General features: G+C 44.8%; 1 protein-coding gene across 1 annotated transcript in view; it reads right to left on the reverse strand.

Annotated features, from left to right (window-relative positions):
• Positions 1-3,238, reverse strand: part of LOC119402139 (uncharacterized) — a 44,930-nt gene extending 41,692 nt beyond the window's left edge. Inside the window, exon 1 of the mRNA XM_037669261.2 lies at positions 2,698-3,238. Within this exon, the coding sequence (XP_037525189.1) occupies positions 2,698-3,003 (306 nt within the window). The 5' untranslated portion in view covers positions 3,004-3,238. The remainder of the gene's footprint in view (positions 1-2,697) is intronic.
• Positions 3,239-10,865: the final 7,627 nt, after the last annotated feature.

Raw genomic sequence — 10,865 nt, forward strand, 5'->3', positions numbered from 1 at the left:
AAGGGAGTACACGGGCGGCAAAAACACCAATTAGGGTTTCCGGACAGACGCAACCAATAATTTAGAAAGTCTCTAGTAATGAACGGTCGGGATTAACACAGCGAGAGACACCGGGGCCGCAAGTTTCAGTTTGAGTGGTTGACCATCTGTACCGAGTGCTGGATCGGTGATACTTTTTCGAGTTGTAGTTTATGCGTCATCATGATTATAGTTTTGCATGATAGTTTTGATGTGTTGTTTTACAGCACTAGCTTTCTCTCCTAGAGATTCGAGCTCGGAAATTATATTTTCCTTTCAACCTGTACAGACTGAAAAACCGCTCCAGAGACACATGTTTTGTTCTCATAGAGTGACGCGCAATCATGAAGCGACATTCTCATTAAACACGACACGGTCCGAACGGGCAGGTATCTGAACTCTCGTCCGTCACTGCACTAACGCCGGTTGCTCTCGTTTCGTGACGTGGCTGTTTTTATGCTTCTATACCGCGGGGCCACTCGATGCCTTTGAACCGCCTAACTGACGCATCGTGCGGACGTCGCAGCAAAAAAAAAAAAAAAAAAAGGAAGAACACATCTCTCCTGTTTCTACCCGTTCGATTATTCTGTCCCCCTCACTCAAACATCGGGCAGCGTCCGCATCTTCTCAAGTTCGGATTGTTTTACAAGCGCAGCGGAATGTCGGCGCACGGAAATGCGCTATTGAGACGCAGTCGCGCGTGATGTTTTGCACGACACGGGGGGTGACACAGAATTTCGAACCTTAGCTGATCACACACCCCGAAACTAAATTCGAAATGCCTGCCTTGGAATGCCCTTTTGAAGTTAGCGCATGCTCCTTTAAAGTTTTCTATTTGAGCGGCATGCGTCGTCTTGTTTGGCTTGCCGCATTCGTTTGGCGTTTCGTGCTCGATCCTAATTGGTGTTTGCCGCCAGTCTGTTGCCTACTTCAGCGGACTATTGGCGAGTAGTGGGGTTTTCCCAATTTCTGTGGCAAGTAGCCGCGTTGGGAGTTTCTGCGCGCGAGCAAACGGGCAAAATCCCCTATCCATATAGACGACTTCACGCATAAGACACATAGGCGCCGCCACCTTGGGCTATTAGACGAATGTCTTCTTATTCTGGTACATCGCGTCGTGAATCACTACGATCATGAAACGTCGAATGCACCGACCCAACCGCTTTCATGCGTACGCGTCTACCGTATCGCTATTCGTTTCATTGTCAAAGATAAAAAATGGCGAGGTTAACAGAACAATATGGCGGCACCGAAGCCCGCACGTAAAATAGTCTGTACAGCTACGCTATAAAAGAGATAGCTATACCAGGAACAAGGTATCCCCGAAACTGCGTTGGCGCAGCATTGGCTCACGAAAAAAAAAAAAAAAAAACCAACGAAGATGCGCACGAGGAAGCGCGCGCTATCAAACATAGAAGTCGGCAGTATAGACTAAATAAATAAATCAATCAATAAATAAATAAATATGAGCATGAATGCGCGCACGATCGCATACTGGCAGACATATGCGCGAGCACACCCGGCATAAAAACACACGCACGCCAAGAAAAGAAACATTATCACTCTTTTCGGTTAGTCCTGACTTGTCACATAAATAACTCCTTTTAAAGATAACTCGTTAACTCACTTTCGAAACCTAATACTCCCTTCTGGGTTTCGTGGGACGCGCGAACTCTCCAAAAGAGAGTTAACGTATATATTTAAAGGAAGTTACATAGGCGACAATACAGGTAACATTTGTTTTTCTATAGAGTGTCATGAAAGTAGTAAGATGTCGCGCTTTGACTGCCTTCTTAAAGATCCTTCTAATACGAATTACCACCAACTCATTCAACGAAGGTTTTCAAAATCTTGAGTCAACACGACTTCCTAGCTGAAGATTTACTGCGCGAATACGCCGCGAATCAGCGCTCATCAGCAAATAAGGAATCGAGTAGGGATTCGATGCGACGCCCGAATATTTCCAATGACAAGATTTGTCAGAAATTCCTATATAAGACGGCAGACCTGCTTGGCCAAGTGCGAATCAACTGGCCTTCTGGCTGGTTGGCAATTGTTACGGAACATCAGGATGCTCAGCAGGGATGTTCCTGGACCGTGTCAGAAAGTGAACACGACACTGATAAGTGTTTACAGTTCAACCTCGTTAGTGAAACAAATCAATCTAAATGAGAGGACAAACAGGTACCCGGTAGATGATATACTAGCTGACAGTTAGAGAAAAAAAGAAAATGTGCCTCGGCACGTCCCGTAATGCGCAGGAGAGAAAACCGATGGTCAATGAGAGCGACGGAACGGACACCAAGGGATAAGAAACGCAGCCAAGGACGGCAGAGATTGTAGGTGGTGTGATCAAGTTGGAGGACCAAAATAGAATCAGCTCGCATAGGACAGAGTAAATAGGAGATCATAGGGTCATGTAGTAGAGTTATAACAAGCTGACGCTGATGAGTTAGTTTGAGGCCACTTTGAAGCTCAGCATGAGGTCTCCCGGGCCGGTGTTCAACATTCGTGGTCAACTTTGATAACCATCCTCCAAAAACAGCGCACGAGTGGACAACAGACGAATAAAGAACTAAGACAAGGGCAAAGTCCGCTCGTGCGTTGATTTCTTGAAGATGGATTACCAACTAGCCCAATGTCAAACCTGTTTGATAAGCAGCTACGAGCGACACTCACCGTTACCGTGTCTTCGAAGCGCACTGTCTTCTTGGTCTTGTTCGTCGACCGGGTCCCGGCCGTCGCTGACGGCGATTTCCTCAGCGACGACCTCATCACCAGGGTCTCCTCTGCCGTCGACCGGGAACGCACACCGAACACCAGTCCAAGCCGGCGCGCCACTTTCATGATCCGCTGTCGAACCTGCATGGCGTCCTCACTGTCCGGATGCGGTCGCTTCTCGTCGCGTACTCCCGGTCGCGTCAATTGCCGGGGAGACGCCGGCAACGACCTCGCCTTGGGCGCGATGATAAGACCTCTGTTCATGATCTCGCTCCCCCACGGCGAAGATAAGGGTGTGATTACGATTACGACACCTCTAGATTATTATGGCAGGCTAGAGGAGCGAAACAACGGAAAGCGATACAGAGCAGCGCAGGTAAGTATCGCTGTATGACCAAGCGTCGTCTGCTTCAAGCGAGCGCGCACGTCCTACTGTTTACGGCCGCTAGGCCTAGTGTCAGCTGTGCGCTTCCTAGTGTCGCGCGCGCCCTTTTGAAAGCTTGTTTGAGGTTTCGGAGCGCCCGCGTGCCGTTTTGTACCGCGCGCCTCCTCCGGATCGGATTGGCTAGCCGCCAGGTGGCGACACGAATCGGGGGAGCTTGTTGGTCTCGTGTCGCTTTGTGTTTTTCGAGCCTGCGTGCGGCGGCGGTTGAACGCGTGCGACTTGTGTGTTTTCCTGGTGCGGGAATCGCGTAGGACGTTATCGACTGAGAGCTAACTGTGAATGATATCGGAAGTAGTACGTACATCAACAGCTGCGCCTGCGCCGGATGTTTGCGAGCTCTTCTAAGCGGCACTTTTTGTACTGGAAAAACGGCGCCCCATTAAAAGGTGAACCGCGTGTTCGTTCGGGTCAATTTATGATTCTGCTTTTCTTTTACGCTACATCTACGGAGCAACCTGCGTCAATAGCACAGCGACCATCTACTTTCGGGTTCTGAGCGAGAGCGGAAATTTTGAAAATAAAATAAAAAATGCTCGACGGGATGTTTTTATAGCTTTTGCGGGATGCTGAGATCTACACGTGCGGGGAGGATATTTGTTTCGGATGGACATGTGTTTGTCGAGTTATTATCGCGATTTGGCATGCGGCATGAATAAATCGGCATGGGCAGAACAAGTCGAAAACTGTATTTTACACCGTGGCGGCCACGAAGCAACCCTATTGTATCAATGACCAGTTCTAAAGAATGGTCATCAGTGCCTAGATTGAGGGAAAACTTCTTACGTATATGTTTCACGTTAATTTCTTTTTCCTCCGCGCATTGCGGCAATGGCATGGTATACGTTTTCGCATGTCGGAGGCATGCATCACGAATCTACGTCACCGGTGTCGGTGGCATTGTCGATGACCGAAAAATCTCGATAGACGCCAATAATGAAAACAATTCAGAAAACAGCGCAACTCGTGGCCTTCCCTCCCCCTATTTTTCCTCCTCCTCACTATAACTTCCCTTTACCCCCTCTTGATATAATATACTGTGCAAGAGTATGCTATGCTTTACCATACGCCCTCCTCATTTCCCTCCTTCGGACCCTCACATCACACCTCCTCACCCTCAATTCCCTTTCCGACCCTTTACCATAGTAAAGCATAGTCATATATAGCTGTAGCTATAGCTAGAAACATAGCATAGCCATGTATACATGGCTATGCTATGTTTTACCCTCTCCCCTCAGGCTTTCCTTCCTCCTCACCCTCACTTCCACTTCGCACCCCTCGCTAACTATGCTATGCTCCTTTCTTAGCTTTGTGTGCCTTGGCGTAGCTAAGCTGGGCTCCCCCTCTCTTAACGTGGCTACTCCTCACTCAACCAGTTAATGCGGGACGACAATAAAGTTTTGCGAAGCTTACACAGCCCCGCTGTTAAAAATCACACCATCTCCTGCTAAAGGGGACCATGAGGCGATGCGAAGCAGCGTTTCGGCATGTCGAGCCCGCGTTTCAGAGGGGGGAGGGGAGAGGGAAAGAGGAGAGGGGAGGGGATATGGGGAGTGAAGAGTGGGAGTGGGGGAAAGGGGGAGTGGAGAGGGGATGGGAAATGGGAAGGGGGAGTGGAAAGGGGGAGACTGAATGTGGAGGGGGTCCGCGCATGCGCAGTAAGGGTGGGTCACGCCGCACGCCACCACCACCGGTATGAACTCCGCTATAAGATGCTTCGCATCTAAAAAGTTAAGCAATCACGCTTCGAGCCGAAATGAAACCCGCGCATTCCGAGTGGCAGTCAACTGCTCTAGCGCACAGCACCCGGTCTCAACATGTGACTAGCCAGGCGGGTGGCAACACCCTGTACAGGACGTGAATAAAGTTTTTTTTCATCCATCCATAAAGACGAGGAGGACAGGAAAGAACGCCGGAAAGAGCTTGCCGCGCGTTCGTCTCTGGTTACAACATGTGAACGCATTTTTGGGGTGCGCTCCGTGCGTCGTGGAGCCATGACAGCTGCTCGAGTCGGGCAGCGCAGCTGTCTCATTAAATTGTTCTGCATGTGAAGCGCAGGACTATATGAAACTGCGCAATAGAACCGTCGCTAAGTCGACAGCGTGGTTTCTGTTGATTCTCTGTTGGTGTTTCAGCAAAATATTAATTATATCTAAGTTGGTGAAGAGAAGCTTCATTATTCATCTAGTTAGTAGTAACCTCGTAAAATCTTGTTTCAGCAAAATATTAATTATACCTGTAAAGGTGGTGAAGAGAAGATTCATTATTTATTTTGTTAGTAGTTAACTTCGTAAAATCTTTAACTCTGCTGATGTGTTTGCAAAGAGCGTTAAGTTCATCGAAGTTTGCTTGAAGATCGTTAAGAATGGGGGACTATAATCCTGAGCTTGTAGAACAAAGGGATGACAATTGTCCTGGATATAAGGCGACAATTCGTTGGTAGAGTGACCTTTACCTAACCAACACTCCCTAGCACGGGGAGAAGAATTGTCCTGTATATAAGTGGAGCTATAACCATGCTAAGCCCTGTCAGGAATTGTTGCACTCCCGGATGTATTTGGCTTGAGCAAACACTAGGGAATTGGTTAGAATGGACTTTAAACAAAAATCTCTAGCATGTAGAGCGAAGGGAGGACTGTCCTGGGTATAAGCGGATCTATAGCCATACCAACTCATGCCAGGAATCGTTTCACTCCCGAATGTATACGACTTAAACAAACAGCACAGAAAGAAGGAAAGAGGATAACTTTTAAGGGCTCGTTTTTCTTTGTTAGACAAAATATTAATGAGAACTAACAGACAATAATGCCAAGGAAAGTAGAGGGGATATTATTTGTAGTAATTACGACGTAGATGTGAAGAAAGTAAAGACGATCTACATTGTAATTACTACAAATAACATCCCCTATATTTCCATTGGCATTATTGTCTGTTCTCGTTAATATTGTGTCTAACAACAAAAAAAAACAACCCTCGAAAGTCATCCTTTTTCTTTCATTCATAGCGAGGGTCTCATTCTGGCAGTCTTGATGCCTTCAGGTAGTATGCGAGGGGTTATTGGTCAGCTGCCAGCTCGTAAAAAGATTACGTGTTACGTGACGCGAACAAGCAGAAAAAAGAGTGTTCCACACTCGCCGCCATGGCTGCGATCGGCGCTACCACTCCTAGGTTTAAATGCACATATATAACCCATAAAGTGGACGGGAGGATGACCGCCGCCGTAGCTCAGTGGTAGAGCATCGCAGGCGTTATTCGAAGGTTGCAGGTTCTGTCCCTGCCGGCGGAAAGTTATATTTTGGTCCACTTTAGTTTCTTCACATATACATCGTATTTACTACAAATAGCATCCCCTATACTTGTCATTATTGTCTGTTAGTTCTCATTAATATTGTGTCTACCACAAAAAGAGCGAGAGAAAGATGGAAATTCGTTATACAACATTCGAAGGTCGAGTGAACTTTATCTAAGCAATGTTTGCTACTTGGTTCAGCGAGTTTTGAACTCTAAGTTACGATTGTAACTTTTATTTGTGGAAATTACTGGTGGGCGTGATGTGTAGGTTTTCTCAGCGCGAGTAAATAACTGGGCCAATCAAGACGCAAAAGGACACGCGGCACCGGCTTTCAACACTTTGTCTATTCACGAAAATCATTATCATGTTCAGTTGAAGTTTCTATACGTTCTGTAAATGACAGTTTCTTTCGTCTTGAATCTGCGCAGCTCCTGTTTTTGAAAGAAGTGTGTTCTTTAAAGAACCTTCCTTGTTTTATTTTGAGGTGCTCGATTTTCTAGATATGTGTCAGTGAATGTGACAATCCGCACATAGATTCACATTTATGGACAGCGAAACTTCTGCACGAGGAAAAATTTCTCCCTCCTCAAAACGCACAAATGGTCATAACCAGCGCCTCTCATAACATACGTCCTTATAACGGACTATTAACTAGTCTATGGAATGTTTTTTTTTTTTCTTTGAACATTGGCGTCACGGATTCCACAGTCGTCAGGCGTGCAGGATTGTGAAGAGCAGACATAGGGGCCAGTTCTTTATTATTCTTTATTAAATTGTTTATTGTAATATACATGGTCTTGGGTAAGCGCGCTGTAATGTACTTGGACGGACCGGTCACACCACAACACGGAGCGGAAACTAACGCCTGTTCAATGCTGATGTTCCACCTTGTTGGTGTGACAAGTAACAACAAAGCGCTTGAGGGACAGGGATACAGCATAGCGCTCGCGTTGTGTTCTTGCTGTGTCCCCGTCCTTCAAGCGCTTTATTGTTATTATAACAACTGTTGTTAGTTTGCGCTCCGTGTTGTGTTGCGTCCAGTCAGTACAAGTACGTTACAGCGCGATTACCCAAAACCTGGATTGTGAAATTTCGGGACCAGCGGGCTAGCTACGCCTTCGGGATCCAAGTTAAGGCGATGGCGCTATCTGGTTTAAGACGGTGAATTCTTCGAAGCCCACGCCTTACATCTACTAATCAGCGCTAAAATAGACACAGCATTCTAGGGTTCAGTAATCGAATTTATAAATTGTTTATTAATAATATTCAACAGTTATTAACTGATTTCCACGTTGATATGTGTACTAATCATCGATACGCCACAAATTAACGATTAATCTAAGTGCCGCAGCGACATGCCGTGCAGGCTTTCGTAAATGAATAGAAGTGTGGGTGTGTATGTGGTAGCGTGCCTTGTTTTTATATGCCAACGTGCAAAGGAAACAGCTATTTTTCGAATGGTCGAGCCTTGAAAATCGGGGGCCCGGGATTGCAACCCCTTTAGGCCGACTCTCTTGATCACGTTGGTGATCTAGTGATGCAAAACTATCGGAAAATCGACTATCCATAGCATCGATAGTTTTTTGTTAACTATCGATTGTGCAAAGAAACTATCGATAATATTATCGATAGTGCGATTGATAGTACCGTTGGTAAAGTATTAATACGGAGATTACTATCAACAGTGCTGTGAATAATTATGCTGTTACTGGCTGGCGATATTGGCAAAAAGCATTTGCGATAGCCCACTATCAGGAATACTGAGTTTACTCAAGTTATGAGCAATTTTTGGGCGAAATAAAAATGATTTCAGCAGTGAAAATGTGGGAATATGTTCATCAATCAATTGATATGCAAAAGTAACCATTCACACCTTACAATTAACGCACTAAGTTCTTTATATTTTTATTTTGAAATCAGAAATGCATTATAAATTTGAAGCCGCACAGTGCCGTCAAAAGTAACGGTCTCGTTTCCTGCACACCTGAATAATTCAACTTAATTGTCATGTGTCAGCCAAGAATTCTGGTGAATGAGCGCAACCATGTGAACTTTCTTGCCCTTCAGGCATCTCCTACTGCTCCACACACTTGGGGGACCAAGTTTATGCTGCAATGAGTTCGCGCGGTTTATTTTATGTTATCGGTAGTACCTTCGAACTAGATTATCGATAGCGCTATCGATAGTTCTTTTTACCATCGATATTACGATAGTGACTGAACTATCGTAGTATCATCGATAGTTCTTCATCACTATGGTGATCTCTAAACTGCGACGGCCGCTCCATCTAGCGAGGTTCATTACAACTTTTCGTAATTGAATGCGGGCTTTGGAAGTTTAGAATGCGCTCTCGAGATGGGGGTTCCATCCCGCCAGTATGCGCAAACGCTGTCTCCAACACATTCTTGATCTGCCGTGATTGGATCAGTCTGGCGGTAGCGTTTTGATGAGCAGCATGATAAATGCCGTGAGTGATATGCCGAAGGTGCGGCGACAATGTTTCGATTATATTGGAAGGCAAAAAAAAAAAAAAGAAACAGTTCGTTTACTGAGCAATAAGTATATGTGTGAAAAAAAAAAAAAAACCCAGACGGCTTACATTAATCTAGATCCCGCTTCAAGGGCATCTCTCGGTCGCAATATGTCGTGTTTTCGCGCAGTAACGTTATCCATCTATTCATCCATCAATCCAGTGTCCCGATCCAGATAAGCTAAGCCTTTCACATTAAACAGCACGATGTCTCTTGTGTTAGCGTACCCTCAATTTCGCTTCATGGCTGTGAAATTAGATATCTGGGGTCCACTGATATGGCAGGTTCTTGATAATGTTCGCCGTTTGGCCTTTATCACATGTATGTGACTTTGGCTTATGTTTCGTGTTTCTGCGCAGATACCTGTGTCCTATAGATTGCACTGTTTTTGCAATAAACATTGGTTGTATGTTCAGCGCCGCGTTTGTGTCCTCTTCTCGTCCCGTGTTTAGCGCTGTTTTCGTTCTTCGTCTACGAGTGTCCCGTTTATCTGTCTACCGATCGACCAATTCCTGCGTACATCCACGTGTATAAAATCTATCTATCTATCTATCTATCTATCTATCTATCTATCTATCTATCTATCTATCTATCTATCTATCTATCTATCTATCTATCTATCTATCTATCTATCTATCTATCTATCTATCTATCTATCTATCTATCTATCTATCTATGTATGTATGTATGTATGTATGTATGTATGTATGTATGTATGTATGTATGTATGTATGTATGTATGTATGTATGTATGTATGTATGTATGTATGTATGTATGTATGTATGTATGTATGTATGTATGTATCACCATTCTCAACCTATCTGTCTATAACACTTTCGAAGGGATACTAATGAAAGAAACGCTTTTTTCTTGTATCGGTGAATTGCAATTTCACAATACCGAGAGCACCACTCCACCGCGAGAAGGCGCTTGGTAAGCTAGAAAAATGGGCAAAAAGAAAATACATGTGGCGACGCCGCCTCGAAGTTCTCGCACCAGCTCGCCATGACGCCATAGATTTAGCGGTCTCTGCTAGGGGCCTACGTAATCATTTGCACCTAAAAATGCACCTAAAACACAAGGTTGCACCTAAGACACAAGGTCTTAGCGTAGCAAGTTTCAGATAAATTCGCTGAAGCAATGTGGCCAAAGTACGCAAAATAACTTTGAAATTCGTGACGTCACACAGAATGAACGAAAGAAGGGGATTTAAGGGCTCGTTTTTCTTTGTTAGACACAACAATTATGGGAACCAACGGACAATCAAATCAAGGAAAGTATAGGGGACGTTATTTGTAGAAACTGCGATATAAATGAGATTATGACAATATTTGATTGAATCATGTGATGTGTGAGTGATGCTATGTGATTATGAATTATGATTTAAGTGTGATTTATATCATAATTACCACAAATAACGTCTCCTATACTTTCCTTGGTTTGATTGTCTGTTGGTTCTCATTAATGTTGTGACGTCACAATCACGTTCAAGTGCTCAATTTTCGGCGCGGAATTCAAACATAGAACTTTGACCTTCATTTTCAACTGCTATATTAACCTACGATGGCGAAATTAACGACAATAGAGTTCTGAAAGACTAATTTATTGTCTAAATTGATTTATTGTTTCACTTTGGTGTCAGTCAGTGAACGCGACACGTGCACGTTCACATCCTCGAAGCACACACGAGGCGTGAACCCGGACGAAGTACTCGAAAACCAGATGGAAATGCTCTCAACGAATGTCAGTGTAAAACATTATTGCCGGATACGACGAAAATAATCGCCTTCCTCCTATATACCGACGCCGGGTATACGTCAGGAAGAGATGCGGCGTTGACGTGCTTGGTCGTTCACCTTA

This window comes from Rhipicephalus sanguineus, chromosome 8 (assembly GCF_013339695.2).
Source record: "Rhipicephalus sanguineus isolate Rsan-2018 chromosome 8, BIME_Rsan_1.4, whole genome shotgun sequence".
NCBI lineage: Eukaryota > Metazoa > Arthropoda > Arachnida > Ixodida > Ixodidae > Rhipicephalus > Rhipicephalus sanguineus.